General features: G+C 59.0%; 3 protein-coding genes across 4 annotated transcripts in view; 1 reads left to right on the forward strand and 2 right to left on the reverse strand.

Annotated features, from left to right (window-relative positions):
• The window catches only part of LOC112991933 (talin-1), a 59,835-nt gene extending 55,804 nt beyond the window's left edge, over positions 1-4,031 (reverse strand). For both annotated transcript variants that reach the window (XM_026114759.2, XM_026114758.2), the window contains exon 1: positions 3,921-4,031. The gene's annotated coding sequence lies outside the window, so the exon portion shown is untranslated. The remainder of the gene's footprint in view (positions 1-3,920) is intronic.
• Positions 4,032-4,186: 155 nt separating this feature from the next.
• Positions 4,187-10,453, forward strand: LOC112991941 (cyclic AMP-responsive element-binding protein 3). Its single transcript, XM_026114772.2, has 10 exons — positions 4,187-4,272; positions 5,506-5,643; positions 5,726-6,002; positions 6,231-6,343; positions 6,552-6,644; positions 7,416-7,522; positions 8,064-8,132; positions 8,276-8,360; positions 8,506-8,587; positions 9,022-10,453. The coding sequence occupies exons 2-10, from the start codon at positions 5,506-5,508 to the stop codon at positions 9,393-9,395; spliced, it is 1,338 nt and encodes a 445-aa protein (XP_025970557.1). The 5' UTR covers positions 4,187-4,272; the 3' UTR covers positions 9,396-10,453.
• A 3,137-nt stretch (positions 10,454-13,590) lies between these two features.
• LOC112991930 (avidin-like) lies at positions 13,591-14,634 on the reverse strand. The gene is made up of 4 exons (XM_026114754.2): positions 14,551-14,634; positions 14,146-14,356; positions 13,937-14,069; positions 13,591-13,722 (listed from the first exon to the last, which is right to left on the reverse strand). The coding sequence occupies exons 1-4, from the start codon at positions 14,632-14,634 to the stop codon at positions 13,689-13,691; spliced, it is 462 nt and encodes a 153-aa protein (XP_025970539.2). The 3' UTR covers positions 13,591-13,688.
• Between the last annotated feature and the right edge of the window lie 992 nt (positions 14,635-15,626).

Below are 15,626 nucleotides of genomic sequence, written 5' to 3' on the forward strand. Positions count from 1 at the left end.
CTCTCAGAAACGCAACGGCCTGTCTTCCCCCCTCTTCTCTCCAACCCTGGACATACAGAAACAGCCCAGAGTGAGGCAGGGGCAGCACGGCCTCCGAGTACCAGAGCACCCTGTGAGAGTCTAGCAGAGCGCTGGGCTCTACGCTCGTAGCCATATATGCTCTGTACACTGGGAAGAGGAGACACTATTCCCTTCACAGCAAGTTGCAGATAAGATATTCAGTGGTTAGCAACACTAAGTGTCCTGGGTCATGCCTGCCAGAGGCCAGCTTGGGCTACTTGCCATTTCAAAACCCACTTTTATCTTCTATCCTCCGTTATGAAGTCAGCGCTGGGTCACAGCGGGTACTATACAATCATAGCCCTCGGCAGGGATTGCACAAGGCCGCATTATTCACCTACTATGAAGCAACACACGCAGCCAGTGAGGAAACGGCGAAAACAAAAGAGCTTTACCGCATTTCTGACCTCTGCTCAGGTAGCCTGTGGCTATCAGAGCTGTCTCCTTACCTAGCGCAGAGGCTGACACCTAAAGCAGTGGGTAGGGCCAAGTCATGGGGCTGTGCCAACTTTTCTCCAGCTAAGAGTCACCAAACTTCAACTCCAAAAAGGAGAGGGCTGCACACCGTACATTACAAGTTCCTGCTCCAGTGGATCTTCTGATCCCTGTCCCCTGGTCCTCAAGCAACTGCCAGGACATGTCATTTAAGGAGCTGGGCCTGCACGGGATGGACCCAACTCTCTCAGACAGTATTCAGCCCCCCGGACTCAAGCACACAGCAAGGCCCAGCTCCACTGACCAGAAAGAGGTTGGGGTTTCAGAGCATACATCCCCCGCAGCATCCCCGGGCAGCTCCACCGAGGTTCCTGCCAGGAAACGAGAGCCTGGGTGCAAGCGAGGTGCTGCCCAGGGAAACAACCATCCAGCAATTGCAAAGATGCCCAGCAAAACAGGCAGCTACAGCAGCCAGCCTGACATAGAGGACCAGGAGAACAACTCCCTCTGCTAAGGGATGAGGAGACTTACAACTATGGAGGAGACAAGTGCAAACCGTGCGTTTGCCCCACATGCAAACCCACCTTCCTCATTTCATGACATATGACACAAACTAGCAGCCCACAGGCCATGTTAGGAGCTGCTAATTTAGCACTCAGTGGTTTTCACTTCATGGTCTGTGGACTACTTTAAAGGGATTCATGAAGGGTAATCAAAAGGAAAAAAAAAGAAGTCTAATGCCAGTAAACTTAAATCTAATACTCAAGGGTCCATGCCTTTGCTGGCACAAGTTTTAGATGGCTGCCAGTGAAGCGAGGCCGAAATCTGCTGCTTGAAAGGAACCCGTTCCCTCTCCTGCCTCATCTCTCCCACTTCTCGGTTTTTCAGACCCTTTATCAGGAAGCCAGCAGATTCCAGCAACGTTAAAGATCCCAAAAATATTTCCCCTCCCCTTCTCAGCAGTGACATGAAGGGAGAGAGGAGAAAGGAGTAAACAATTATTGCTACCAAATATGGATCTAACAGCCAGCGATGAAGCCACAGCCTAAGCATTTAAACATGCTGCCGGCAGATTCAAAGGGCCAAGGACCCGTCCTTCAGGAGAGGCAGCCCGGAGCTCGACAGCTTCGGCACTAAGGCTCAGGGCAGGAGACAACACGGGGAAACGACACAGCAAAGCAGGGCTGGGTAGGGAACAAGGAGTCATCGCAGACAGTGCGGAAGATGAGGCAGCCTCTCCCTTGCCTCATTAATTTGCTCCACCCAGGGCACGGTGGGCAGCTCCCCAGCCCCTCACACCCTGTGGTCTTCTCCCTCCCAGCCGCTCTGGCTCGGCTCCGGGGCCGCTACGAGCCCAGAACGAGGAAGGGGTGCAACAAGCTCGGCGCGGCTGCAGTGCAGGAACCCGCGTCACATTTCCCCTTTTGGGGTTTACGCTCACAGCTGCAATGCTTTGACTGGAGCCCGTGGACAGGCAACAGTGCTGCAGGCAGCACAGGAGGAGCTCCAGGGCGGATGGGAGCTACGCATCCCACCCCAGCACCCTCTCCTGGGGGCACAATCGGCCTTTTGTCCCGGGATCAGCAGTCCAACCGCCCACGTGAGGCCAGCTGCAGGAGCTCTCAGGGGTGACCAGTGACCTCCTTTGGCCCCGAAGCAGCCAGGACACATGGCCAAGAGGAGAACGTCCTCAGGCTTCTCCACTCAACAATAAGTTATGCCAAACCTGGGTAAAACCCAGGGGCGCAGGCTTATCCTAGCGCTGCAGAGCTCACCTATACCTCCTGGGCTTGGAGAGGCAGAACTCCAGTTTGGATTTCCCCCTTCTCATCAGCAAACCTCTCAAATAGCCAGGCGAGGGGAGGGGGGAGGAAAATTGTCGGAGACACCCTTCCCACTTCCCCTCAGCTTGCAGTCACTACACGTCAAGCAGGGCGGACAGGAAGAGAGGAGGCACTTAGGCAACACAGGGCCCAGAGAAAAAAGGAGAGCTTTGTAGCTCAGATGCCAGGGTAACACTGCTGTTCCCCACAAGACATGAAACCAATTAGTCAGCCCTGGGGCCTGACTGCACACCAGCACAGCAGCTGGTCCTCTTTCACGAGCTACCGCTCTGGACATCTTGTTAACATGCACTATCGCTGCGTAGTTGTCAAACGCTTTCGTATACACAATTTAAAGCCTACTCTAAAAGAGGCCACTTTTCCCTCCCTCGCAGGCACCCAGCCCAGCTGAGCCCCATGGGTGCGCTCCAAACGGGGAGGGGGACAGTGATAACCCCCTCTATAAATACCTCCAGACACAGCAGCATACAAGCTGGGAACTTCCTCTCCTGCGGCGCAGGGCAGCTATAATTGGCTCCGAACAGCCGAGCTGGTCAGACTCGGCGAAAAGGAAGTGCCAGGGGCACTTCCACGCTGGGGCACGTCCGGCTGGAGTTGGTCCCTGCAGTGCCCTGCCCGCCCTAGCCCAGCGCCCAGCCGGGGAAAGGAGCCCGTGCTGGAGAAAGGGGCACTGAACTCGCACCAGGCCTCCGGACGGATAATTACAGCAGGCTACGTTGCTGCCCTGGTACCAGACGAGACAGAAGAGTATTTCCATCCCAGCCACCAGGAGCCTCTTGCCCAGACCCACAGCTGGGGGCCGTTTTCAGCACCCCTGAGCTCCTACCGCTCTCCATATCCCACCACATGCCCGTGCACAGGGCTGCTCATTGACAAGTTACTCTGTGAGACTGGAGGAATGTTAACCGCCCCACCATCACCACTATCTCCACTGGTTTCATACCTACCATGGGTTTAGGCTGAGCCTACCTTAACGTTTCCCAGAAAGGGCTTTTCTATTTCAGGAACTGCCTCTGCCGTTTCCAGCCACTGCCCCTTCTCTTTCACAGGTTTTCAATCATATATTGCCATTTTCCTTCTGCTGGACTCCTCTGCTACACAAGTCCGCCAAGGCGCATCCCACTCACCTCCGAGCGGGCCGCATTGAACAGACACCACGGCCACCAGTCGGGGCATTAAGCGAAGCGGCAATATCCTGCTCGCACGCTCTGACTCACCTTGGGGCACTTGCAGACAGACGAGCCTGACTCACCTCCACCGTTAATTCCCCCCAGGGGACGGCTACGGTGCTGCTAAGCTTTACCTGCCCGGCACGGCCCCTCCCCGAGCCCCTCGCTTCAGCCGCAGTGAGTCGGGCTCGTCCCCTCGCGCAGATGCCTTAGGGCCGGGGCCCGCGGGGACGCAGAGGCGCCGCCCGCCCGGCCACAAGGCCGAGGGCGGCCTGCCGCGGGGACACCCTTCCCGTAGCCCCGGGCCGCAAGGCTCTGCCCCGGCTCCCCCCTCGGTAGCAGCACCCCTCCCCCGGTAAGCGGCCCCCAGGCCCTGCCCCAGCCCGGCGGAGCAGGCGCTCCCGCCGCCTACCTGTGCGCCGGCAGGAGCTGCGCGCCTGGACGGCCAGGACCGCCGAGCCTCTGCGGCGGCGGCGGCGGCGGGGCGGCACCGCCCGCTTCCCGCCCCGCCCCGCCAGCGCATGCGCATGCGCACGCTGCCCGCTGCCCACGGGGCTCCTCGCGCACCGCCCCTCCCGCGCGCGCCGCCACCGCCGCGTGCCGGCAGCCAATGGGAGCCCGCCGCTTCGCCACCTCCCCCGCGGGCAGGGCGGTGCCGCCCCGCCCCGCCCCGCCCCGCGCCGCGCGCGCGGCCTGCTGGGAGGGCGCTGACGTCATTCGTGGTGCGTTGGAAGCGGCGCTGCCGGACGGCGCCGCGCGGCGAGGTAAGGGGCTGGGGGGGCCCAGGCGTCCGGGGCTGCCACCCCTTCCCGCCCCCTGCCTCCCGGAGCTGGGGGGGTCAGGTGCCCCCCCCCGCCCCCGTCCGAGCGAGCTGGGGCCGTCCACACAGCGCCGCGGGGGCTGGGGCGGCAGCAGGGCCCGGCGCTGGCGACCCCGGGGCTCCGCCGGGCTCCGTGCGGCCGTTGGCGCCCCGCGAGGTGCCGGGCACTGTGGGTCGCGCACGCGCGGTTGGCTCTGTGGAGAACGGGCGTTGCGGTGCGGGGGAGGCGGCGCCCTCAGGGTCCGGCCCTGGGCTGCGCTGCCCGGTGTTCAGTGGCCGCCAGGCGCAGCTGCCCCTCGGGTGCGTTGCGTGGCCGCGCCGTGCTTGCCGCGGGCAGCCTCGTCTGTGAGAGGTCTCGGCTCCACCAGGCGAGGTGCGCGGGCAGGGTCTGCCACGTACGGGGGTGCTCCCGTGGCCCTTCCTTCTGCCCCGTTTGCTCTCTTCCTCCCTTGCTGCCTGCCCAGAGCTGCGTGTTCAGTGCGTGCTTCCTAGCTGGAGGATTCTGTGCCCGTGGAAACAACGGGCCCCAGCACTGCTTGGACTCTGCCTTGCCCCCCCGCCCCCTTCCTCTTCTTGCTCCATTTCCTGCTTACTTGGCTCAGTAAGCAGTGCAGTCTGGCATGGCTGCCCTGCACATCAGCTTCCTGCTTCCTGGCAGCTGGTGCAGCAGCTGTGTGGCTGCAGTCTGCACTGGCTGCTTTTTTTTTTTTTTTTCCCCTCCCAAGTTGTGACACCTGTCAGCTAGATCCAAAAGTTTAATGGTGCCAGTGGGAGTGCTGGCCTGGCCAGCTGCAGGTCAGTGCCACAGCACCTTCAGGCATCAGTGAAATGGTGGAATTTGTTTACCTTGTATGCTCTCTGCAGGAGAAAGTCTGGGGCCCTTCCGCTTTCCCTCATCTTCCAGAACTTTGCCCTCTGGGTGGAGCCTCACCCCGATGGCCTGCTCCGACTAGGCTGGCAGGGAAGGCGATGCAGGGCAACCGCAAGTGGCGCCCACACCCTTGCTGGGATGGCAGTCATGAACTGGCCTCTTGCGTGGTGTCATTTCTGCAGGCTGCTGACCGCTGTTCCCATTGCACGAGGAGACTTTGTACTTCAGCACAGGGACTGAGTGATATGCCAGCGGAGTGCTGGTATCTCCACTGGGGCCCGTGGTCATTTTGGTTGTCTTGTTCAGATGTCGTGCCCAGAGGAACTGGCTGCCCTGGCAGATGAGGACCTGCTTGACTTTCTCCTGAAGGATGATATTCCCTGCACTGAAGTCCCAAGAGAGGAGAGCAGCCTGCTGGAAGACTGGGGCCTGCCAGAGCCTGAGGTGAGTTGTTCTGGAGGAATTGCTGGTGGGTTGTGATCCAGGAGGTTTGGCTCCCTGCTTAGTGGAAGCTTTTTCTCTGCAGCTTCTGAACAACAAGGAGATGGATGACTTCATCAGCTCCCTGCTGAGCCCCTTTGTAGATGAACCAGGCACGCTGCAGGGTTACTCACCTGCTGACAGTGACAGTGGCATTTCTGAGGACCAAAATTTGTCCCATAGCCCTGGCAGTGACTTTGCCAGCAGCCCTCGGAGCTCAGACATTGTGCAGTTTGATCACAATTACTCCCTTCATCAGGATGGGCCTGTGCTGGAAAGTGTGAGGTCTGAGGTGGCAGAAGGAGATGTTTCCATTGACCTTGGTAAGTCGGGGGTCTATCTTTTCTAGCAACGTGTGGTGTTGTGCCTAGCAGAAAAACAGTCCAGCGTAGGGTTTTCTTGTGTGGGAACCAGGCAGCAATGGATAGAACCAGCTTGGTGGTTCTCTGCGGCCGTACAGTTGTGGTCTCATGCTGCTCAAAGTTGGCTGGCCAAGTGGGTCTGTGCTGCCTCACAGAGGCCTGGAGCTTGACTCTCTTCTCTTTCCCTAGAGATGTGGACAGGTTTGGAAAGCCCAACTGAGGCACTGGAACAGAACTTCAGTTTTCCTACTGCTGTCGCCGTGGATGCTGGACCCCAGTATATGCCTGGAGCCACCATGCAGGTACTGACTCCCTAAGGCGTGGAAGTGTGTGCTGGTGGGCCCCGGCCTTTGCTCACATTCTCCTCTTCTCTCCTGGCTTAATTACTGTGGGGGTATCTCTGAGGAAAGCGTGATGCTGCTTTGGGAGAGCTGATCCTGGTTCTGTATGCCTTCTCTGCCCTGGACTGTACTTTGGATTCTTAGCAGGCCTATTTTGGCTGTTTTCTAGTTCGACTTCCCAGAGTTGATTCTGACGGAGGAGGAGAGGCAGCTCCTGGAGAAAGAAGGTGTTTCATTACCAACCAGCATGCCGCTGACCAAAGTGAGTCCTTGCTACAGCCGGTAACTCCCAAACTGACTCGAAGTACGTGAACACTTCAACCAGAGTAGGGGTTTACAATGCAGGACAGTGCCTTGCTGAGAGTATTAGCCCCCAGGTGCTGAGTTCAGGGCACCATCTGGCAGGTCCAGGGAAGGTGGATCCCTTCAAGGGCCAGGGGGATCCACATGCAAAGCAGTCTCTGTTTTTTTAGTCAGGTAGATGCAGAGCAGCCATCCCATTAGCTGTTGGGAGGTGATGTGGTTTCTTGTGGCAGGGGCTTCCTCTCTGCTGTGCAGAGACTGGAATGGAGAGGAAAGATCTGTGCTACTATTGCTGCTCAAGACATCTCCAGCAGTGTGAAATACCCTTTGGCTGTAGCCCTGGGCTGCCCGCAGAGATATGGAGAGCAGCAAGAAACCTAGCTGCTTTCAATCTCCCCAGTTGTGACTGTTTGCAGAAGACAATTGTTCTACAATTGCCCTCAGCCTTTTTCCTCCTGCTTGTCTAATGGCTTGTGAGCTGTGTGCTTTTCATCTTGTTTGTGTGTGCCTCACTCTTTTGATAGACCTGGAAACTCCTGGTTGTGTCATCAGGCCAGAGTTTGCCTTCCAGCTAGTCCAGTTCATTCTGTGTTTTGGGGAAGACAGAGGACAAACGTACCTGGGTTGATGCCCTTCTCAGCAGGGATGAGCGCTGAGGCATCCACGGGTTTTGTTAGGCCTGAGTTGCCAACACCCTGGGGTGGCTGCTCATCAGAGACGGCTCTTGCAGGCTGAAGAGCGGCTTCTGAAGAAAGTGCGACGGAAGATCCGGAACAAGCAGTCAGCCCAGGATAGTCGTCGCAGGAAGAAGATCTACGTGGATGGCCTGGAAAACAGGTACCTGCACATGGCAGCAGTACTCTGCTGCTGCTGGGATCTTGCAACCCTGGGCAGAAAGTCAGGTCGACCCTATAGTTTGGGCAGCAGCTCTTCTCAGGAGGCTCAAAAGCTTGGAAAAAGGTTTTCTGTGCTCTCTTAACTTTGGAGATGGCCCAGGGCTTGTTCAGTTTAAGCAGAATACTGGCTTGCCAGCGCCCACATGTTCTCCAGGTCAGACTAGTTTGCAATGCAGCCTCGTGTCACTGATCTACAGGGCTGACTGATGTGCAGTTAGGAGCAAGCATCATTATAGATAGTGTGATGCTTCTCTGAGGGACAGGTCAGGGCTCATCCTTCCCCAGCCTTGTGTGAGATGTCATTCTCCAGGCTTTGCACCACCTGGTGCCAGGTAGATGCCAGGAGCATCTGCCCCAGAGAGCCACCCGTAGAGCTGGGGGCTGATTTTCTGAGGAGGGACTCCAGTGAAGTCCCTGCCATTGGCTAACAAATTAAAACCTCTCTGTTTCTCCCCCCTGTGCTGTTTGTCTCTCCTGGGAAGGGTGGCAACCTGCACAGCTCAGAACCATGAGCTCCAGAAGAAGGTGCAGCTGCTGCAGAAGCAGAACATGTGAGTTCTCATTGTGGGATGTGGCTGGGGCTGTGATATGGAAGGCTGTTCCTCTCCTCAGGATTGCGATCTGTCCCTGGCTGGAAAGGGAGAGGTTCTTGCTTCAGCTGCTGCATTAATCTGCGTTGCCTGCTTTCTTGCAGGTCGTTGCTTGAGCAGCTGCGGAAACTTCAGGCCCTGGTGAGGCAGTCCACAACCAAAACTACCACAGCAAGCACCTGCATTATGGTGAGTGGCTTCAGCCCAGGTTTTTCTGAAGGGGTCTCTGTTGTCACCCCAAGTTTGGGAGAGTGGTATTAATTGCAGCCAGTGATGCCTGTGTATGCCCTAAGGTCAGGAGGGCTTTGCTGATGGCCTCTTTCTCCCTTTCCAGGTCCTGGTTCTGTCCTTCTGCCTCATTCTCTCCCCCAGCCTCTATTCATTTGGGAGCAGAGGGCCACAGCCAGAGCTCAGAGGTGAGTGCCCAGGGACTGAGGCCTGGTTCCAGGTGAAGTGTCACCCTCCAGGGCAGAGCACTTCCCTCAGAGATGGCCTGAACTCTTGGACAACAGCCCCTTGCCTGGGGTGAGCTTTTGGTTTGGCTTTACTGTCTTGCCCCAGCTCTGGACTCTTCCTCAGCCCCATTGCTGAGTCTTGCCTGGGGGTGGGGCCCTGGGTCAAGGGCAATACCAGAACTATGTAGATCCTTTCCCTCTTGGGGCACAAGCTGTGCTTGTGCCTGGTGGCTGTGCAGCACTGTTTCCTTGCCTCCGCTGGGAGGAGGCAGCCCTAGTTGAATGTCTTTTCTCCTATGGGCTCTGCGGTGTCCCGTGCTCAGAACAGGACCACAAGTTTGATGTGTCCTGCTCTCCAGGTGGGAATGACAAGGTTGGCTCTACCTCTCTTGCAGTGCTGTCACGGCAGATCCGCGAGTTCCCAAGCCAGGTTTGGCAGGCAGCACCTGATGTGCAGGAGGAAACTGTGCTGGAGAAGCTTAGTCCAGAGCCTGAAGATGCCTCGCTGTTGGGCAGCCTCAATCAGTCACGGGAAGAGGGGCAGAGTCCACCCAAGCCTGATCCCAGGTCCGCTTTCAACAGCAACTCATCCTCTGACCCTCCAGTGGCAGCCAGCTCTGAGCTGGGTCCTCTGCAGCCCCAGGACCAGCGCTCTGGGAGCGATGCTTTGCGCTCAGCGGTGACAGCGGCTTGGGAAGCCAAGAGGCAGGAGTGGGTGGAACGCACTGCCAGCATTGTCATCCAGCAGCACCGTGTGGATGAGATGTGACCACCATCTCATCTTGCTTGTCAGGGTGGTGCTGGGAGCCCTGTTGAGAAGGGACAAGCAGAACTGTGTTAACAGATAATCTATCAAAGCAAATGCTTTTAAATACTCTCCTGATAGCTGGCGGCTCAGAGGGTTTACCGGGGAGGAATCATTTTAGAGGTGACCTGTTCGTACACTCTGCCCCATATATCCGTAACAGGACCCTATCAGGGATGAGGTAGGAAACTCTGGGAGCTTTGTTTCCTGCTGTGGCTGTTGACATGGTCTGTAGCCCTCAGTGAGTGCCGTGGCTCGCTACGGAAGGGCTGAGGTGTGAGGGTGAGGGCACTCGGGTGCCTGAGGGGCCCGATACCTGCTCTGTCTGGAGGCAGGTGGTGACAAGTGCCCCGTCCCACTTCTCCCCTGCCCAGATGGAGTTGAACAGGCTGAGTCCTGTACTTCTCACTGTGTGTGGCAGCCACAAGCATCCCTTTAACCCCACACTGTTGTCTGATTTCTGGGTGTGAGATGGCGAGCTGGATGCTGACTTGCGGTGCCCTTAAAGGGAGTGGTCCTGCCATTGCACCAGGCCGTGCATTTCCCCCTGTTCCTGCTAGCTGTTGAGCCCTGGCACAGCTCTTGGTCTGACTAGAGAAGGTGGTGTGGAGTCCTTCCCCAGCCGTGCATGCTGTCTGCCATCCAGCTTTCTGGGGCCTAGCCTTTCCCCTCCCACAAACCTGAGAGCAGGACTTCAGTGTCGCAGGGAGAAGGGGCATGCCTCGTACCAGACTACCAAAGCAGGAGCAGCACAGAGCAGCAGAGCTGCTTGCTTTTCTGAAGGCTTTCTGTATGCAGGCCGGTTTCAAAGCCGTGTCCTCATGTGCCTGTGCTGGCCAGGGAGGCAGTCAGCTGGCTGTGATTGCTCTCTGCAAGGCTGAGCGGAAACACTTTGCACTCCAGGAAAGACCAGCTCAGCTTAGCAGTACTGGTGGAGCATCTCTCCTTGTCCTACATCAGTTCTAAGCTAGTGAAGACATTTCCATATTAATTATGTGTAAATAAAGCATGCCCTCTGCGCAGCTGTGCCCTCTGTGGTCTTGTCAGTTGGGGACTGGGCTGGGCAGCGGAGGTTAGGGGCTGCGCAAAGGTCTGGGAGCTTTGTGAAACTATCTCCAAGTGCAGGAGCCCCACTTCTGAGCCTAATGGGGGATTGGGGAGTGGCCACCCTCCCCTTATGGCTTAACAAACAGAGCAGTGACCTGGGCTGCAGGAGGACTGACATCTACTCCTGCTTTTGGTCTTCTGGGTGACCTCAGGAGAGCCCCTGGGAGCAGACACTGCCTTGTGTTCCCCTTGGTGCACTCTGTGCAGAGGGCTCGCTGGAATGCCATGCAAAATTACCGTGTGGTGCTGCCCTCTTTCCCCTCTTTTAGAGACGTACAAACGCTCCTGGAGTGCTTTTGGAGATGAATTCACGCTCTGAGCACCCAGAGCCCAAGCGTGAAAGTCGGGGGAGCAGTGGCAACGCGCCTGCTGTGCTGTGCCATGTGTAGCGAAGCTGCTGGTGCAGCGGAACTGAGCAGCTTCCCTTGTAGGAAACGAGAGGAGCCCATGTCTGCCCCCCCTCCACTTTTGTAACCGAGGAGCTGCACAATCGCAGGAAGCAGAGCAAAGACAGAGCGGTGCAACCAGGCCTGTCCCCGCGGCCGAGGGGGGTGCGGGAGGGCCGTTCCTGCTGTGCGGACAGGTGGTTGCTAAATCAGGACTGGGTTGGGGCTGGCATCTGGGGAGCTGGGAAGCTGTTAGCCCTTGTGGTTCCTGTTCTTGCTGAGCCCTTTGAAGTGGCACAGCCTCTGTCTTCCTAGTGAGCTCTCTGCATGTGCTGACTGCTGCCTGTCTTAGTTTGCCTCTCCTTGAACCGCTGCTGGGCTGAACGCCCTCCCCTCTGAGGTAGGCTAGGGTCTGCCCGTTTTGTCCATCAGAACCTGCAGTTTGGAGAGTCGTGGGTCTGTGTGCCGTGTTTCACACAAAGTTGCTCCGGAGAAGCACAAATGGGCCTGTTTCCAGGCTGCTGTGGCCTCTCCCGCTGCTGCCTGGCAGCAGTAAATCACAGAGTTTGCATGAGCGTAGCTCAGCCTTACCTGCTTGCTCTGGTTGGAGTTGAGAGCTGTGAGACGTCACTTTTGTTGGGACCTGTGCTGCCACCTTTGGAGCCGGGTGGCTTGTCCCCACAGCCTGCCTTCCCACTGCAGCCTGAGAGCACTCTGACTGCCTCTCTTGTAGAAATGTACCCTCCACTCTGGCCAGGCGCTTCCCGGAGCAGGCGAGTGTGGCTGCTCAACACAGGGTGCAGGAGCAACTGCTGGTGCCAGGGTGGCTGGAAAACCTGTCTGTACCTGTCCCCACCAAAGCCCAGGTGGGGGTCGGGTAGTGATGGGGAGCGACCGTGTTCACCTGGCCTATTTCTGCATCTGCCCTTGTCCGGCTGCATGTTGCTGATATCATTGGCTCTCCAGAGCAGCTCTTGAGGCCTGGGACAAGAGCTCTTCAAGAGCTTTTTGAAGACACCTCGCATTTTCTTCTCTGGAGTGCCTATAGGCCTCGTGGACGGTTGGAGTTAAGCCTTCCCTCATATCCTCCCTCTTCAGAGCCACCAGATCTGTGGGTTGCCGCTTCAGAACTGTGGCCCCAAGAGCCGGTGGAAGCTGTTTTGCTTTCCTGACGGGGGCAAGCAAGCACAGGCCACGCTGGTGTCTCCTTGCAGCCTGCTTTTCTCCAGGAAGGCAGGACTGGCAGAGACCTGGAGGCTGGTGCCCTCGGTGTGGGCAGATACCACGCGCAGCCCTCCGACCAGATGTACTGCTGCATCCCCAGGAAGCTGCTCAGCCCCGCAGGAGGTTCAAATGGCCACTGCACTCACGCTGCTGAGCCTTGGCCCAGTGCTGATCAATACTTATATGAGTCATCAAAACTAAAGTGTTGCAGGGTTGCTAGCAGTGCAGGGAGCGGGCACTGGAGCTGGTGTGTGGCCAGGAGCAACAGGGTCAGCCCTGCGCTCCAGAGAGGTCTCGACTGCTTGGCCAAGTGTCAGGAAAAGATAGCTCCGGGAGAGCGGGCAGGCAGCCAGGAAAACACGCAGGGTGCCTCAGTGAAAGCATCTGGACGCAAGCTCTTGGCATGAGGCACCGTGCCAGGCAGCGCAGCCCTTCGGTGCAGAGACACTGTGGTAGACAGCAGACTGAGAGGCTGGGGTATCTCGGAGGCCGAAGCCAGCTCAGGTACTGCACTTGGGATGTGTCTGCATGGACAGTTTGGGGGGACGATTGCTCTGCAGGTCTCGGTGCTGCTGCAGTGCTGCTATTTTTTATCAAAAGGAACAGGAGGAGCCTGGTATCTACGTGATAAACCTCCTCCCTGATGGAGACTGCTGATGACACCTTGTTTCCTTGAATGCTGCAGGGATTGGAGAGCAGGAGGCAGGTCTTTGCTGTGAGCCTGTCCCTCCAGGAAGCGCTGTGCTGCGTGTGCGCATTGTGCTGCATGTGCATCGCTGCAGCGCTGTGTGTCCTGTGCATGCGCACGTGCTTTCTGCAAAGCTGTGCTCTGCCGTTGGCGTTTGCACAGGCTCCCCCCAAACCTGCACACTCTGGATGAGGCCAACATGTGGCCTGAGCTTGGGATCACCTCCCTGTCAGCTCTTTTAGTCCAGAACTTGACCCGCTTCCCGCTGTATCCTGGGTCAAAGGCAGTAGGATGAGTACCTTCTGTGTGGCTTTGAGACCAGGAGGAGCATCTCCCTGAGGGGCAGGAGTTTCGGTTAGCAGCAGCAGCGAGGAGGACAGCCCTTTCTGAAGGCAGCCTAAGCCTTCCGTAAGCACCACATCATTATTTTTGCCCACTAGCACCAGCTGCTGGATATTGGTGGAAACAGGAAAAACTAGCAGAAATCTGGGAGCCCGTCTGAAAACCAGCAGCCCCGCGGGACGGACGCGGAGCACCGGGGCGGCAGGGACAGGTGGCGGGGCTGCCTGCGCCAGAGGGTGGTGGCCCGGGAGCCCTGGCGTCCTCAGGGAGGCTGTGGGATGCTGCGCCTTCCTGCGTGCATCCCGAGGGATGGAGCCCCCCTGGGGGGGGAGGATGGGCAGGGCAGAATATAGAGCCAAGAGCTGCTTTTCCACAAAAAAGAAAAGAAAATAGCCTTTTATTTTTCCCCGGATGTGCAGCGTTCATGTGCGGGCTGCAAACTTGCAGCAGGCAGGTGCAGGCTGTCTCCTCGTGGCGGTGGCCTCGCCTGGTGGATTTTCCCGCCTGCTGTCACTTTATCCGGGTGAAAACGCTCGTGCCGATCCTGCGGGAAGCCCCCCGTCACCGCAGCTCACCCGGCTTGGGGCACTGCCGGCAGGATGCCCAGGCATCCGGCACTGGTGGCGCCACCAGCACTGGGGTCCCTGAAGGCCAGTCCCCCATCGGCGGTGCCAGGACCCCCTTGCTCACTGCTGCCCAGAGCCGAGGGTCCCTTTTCCCCCCCGCCGGCCTCCCCCGCGGTGCAGCCCGGTGCTCACCTGGTGGCTTTCCAGTCCTCGGTGGGGCTCGCCACCTCCTCCCGCAGCAGCCACAGGGCGTGCAGGGACTCCTCGCCGGCCTCATCCACGAAGCACTGGCCCACGAAGGCCGTCGTGCTGCCTCCCGGTGCCTCTGCACGGGCCGGCATGAGCCGGGGCACCGGCCGCCTGCGGGCGCTGCCCCCAGCCCCGTCCCCCCCATCGCGTACCTCGGTGCTGCCAGTGCACAGCGAAGGAGAAGGTGGGCTGCGCCACCAGCCCCGCGTCCTGCTGTGACCCCTTCAGCGGCGAGGCCGGGATCTGGGGGTCGCTGGCAACGGCACCCGGCAGGTAGGAGCCTGAGAAGCCGCCGTCCTGCCCGAGGATGGACACCACCATCCGGCAGCCGCCGTCGCTCCGCCACGAGCCTGAGAGGACGCACTGCAAGGCGAGGGCTGCCGTGGGGCACGCTGGACCCACCCTGGCGATGCCATTGCAAGCTCTCTGCAAGGCCTCGGGCTTCCCCACGCGATGGCTCAGCGCGTGGGGTCTCCGGGCAGACCCCCGCCATCCCTAGCGGGGAGCATCCCCGCAGCATCCCGCCACCCATGCCGGCTCCCACGCCGGCCCCGTACCTTCCTCCCGGCAGGGCTGGCGCACGTTGCCAGGGCCAGGGCCAGGGCCAGGGCCAGGAGCAGGGCCAGACCGCCGCTCTCCATGGTCCCAGGGCTGCTGCAGCTCCCCGCGCCCCGGCCCCCTTTATAGCCCTGCGGGCTGTAACTGGAGCGCCCGGCTGGCCAAGTGCTGGCCGGCGGTGGCAGGGCGCCCAGGAAACACGAGGCGAGGAGGTCTGTGTGACCTGGCAGTGCCGAGGCACGCGGGCGAGCAGCAGCTATAGATAGAGGTGGCACGGCTGTCCCGAGCGGGCCTGGTCCTGGCGCCGGCTCTGGGATGAAGGATGGGGACGGGGCTCTTCAGCGGGTGATGACTGGCGGGGACCGCAGCCCCGCTCCCCCCCCCGCCTGACCTCACGGGGACCCCTGAGTGCCTAACTCCCTGGCATGCCCATTCCCCCGAGGGACAAGTCCTCGCAGCAAGGGCTGCCCCTTTCCCTAACATTTCAGGTAAGGTGGGATTTTCCCGTTCATTCCCAAACCCCGGGTCCGACCTGAGCGGCTGCTCTGTGCCGAGCCGTCCCCGGCTGCGTAGCGGCAGAGGGGTTCTGCAGCACTTGGAAATCACTCCTTATTGCTGTTTTTTCCTCTGCTTTTAAGGCCCCACCCTAAGAGCACCCTGGATAAAAATCAGCTTCCTTGCTTGGAAATTCATTTCCTTAAAATTTTGGGCTAGGAGCCGCTGCTGACTTGAATCCTCACACGCCCCCGCTTTGCTGGCCCAGCCCTGGCAGCGGCGGCGGGTTGCAATGCTTTTACACGCCACAGAGGACTGAAGGCTTTTTGCTTCGGCAGACTAACATCTCCCCCCACCAGCCTGATGTCCCTGCTAACATTTTCACTTTTTGCTTTAGTGTGAGGCAGGGGAGGAAAAAACCACCCTGGGCGACACTGGGGGCCACGCTGGCCGTCACTGTATTTGCCCTGTGGCTCTGGCAGCCTCGGGGTGTGCACCGCAGCGCGCGCCTCCCTGCGCTGCCTCTCCGGGGTGGCAGCACTTCTCCCGTGAACGGGAAAGCACCCGGCCGGCTCCAGGG

The sequence above is a fragment of the Dromaius novaehollandiae genome, chromosome W (assembly GCF_036370855.1).
Source record: "Dromaius novaehollandiae isolate bDroNov1 chromosome W, bDroNov1.hap1, whole genome shotgun sequence".
In the NCBI taxonomy this organism is placed as follows: domain Eukaryota; kingdom Metazoa; phylum Chordata; class Aves; order Casuariiformes; family Dromaiidae; genus Dromaius; species Dromaius novaehollandiae.

Bases quoted from the DNA above. Each gene is read 5' to 3' on its own strand.
- LOC112991941 (XM_026114772.2), top strand. From the start codon at position 5,506: ATGTCGTGCCCAGAGGAACTGGCTGCCCTGGCAGATGAGGACCTGCTT. The intron at 6,003-6,230 runs GTAAGTCGGGGG...CTCTTTCCCTAG, and splicing joins AGATGTTTCCATTGACCTTG to AGATGTGGACAGGTTTGGAA. The intron at 7,523-8,063 runs GTACCTGCACAT...TCTCCTGGGAAG, and splicing joins GTGGATGGCCTGGAAAACAG to GGTGGCAACCTGCACAGCTC.
- LOC112991930 (XM_026114754.2), bottom strand. From the start codon at position 14,634: ATGGAGAGCGGCGGTCTGGCCCTGCTCCTGGCCCTGGCCCTGGCCCTG. The intron at 14,070-14,145 runs GTACGCGATGGG...CGGCCCGTGCAG, and splicing joins TGTGCACTGGCAGCACCGAG to AGGCACCGGGAGGCAGCACG. The intron at 13,723-13,936 runs GTGAGCACCGGG...GGCTTCCCGCAG, and splicing joins GAGGACTGGAAAGCCACCAG to GATCGGCACGAGCGTTTTCA.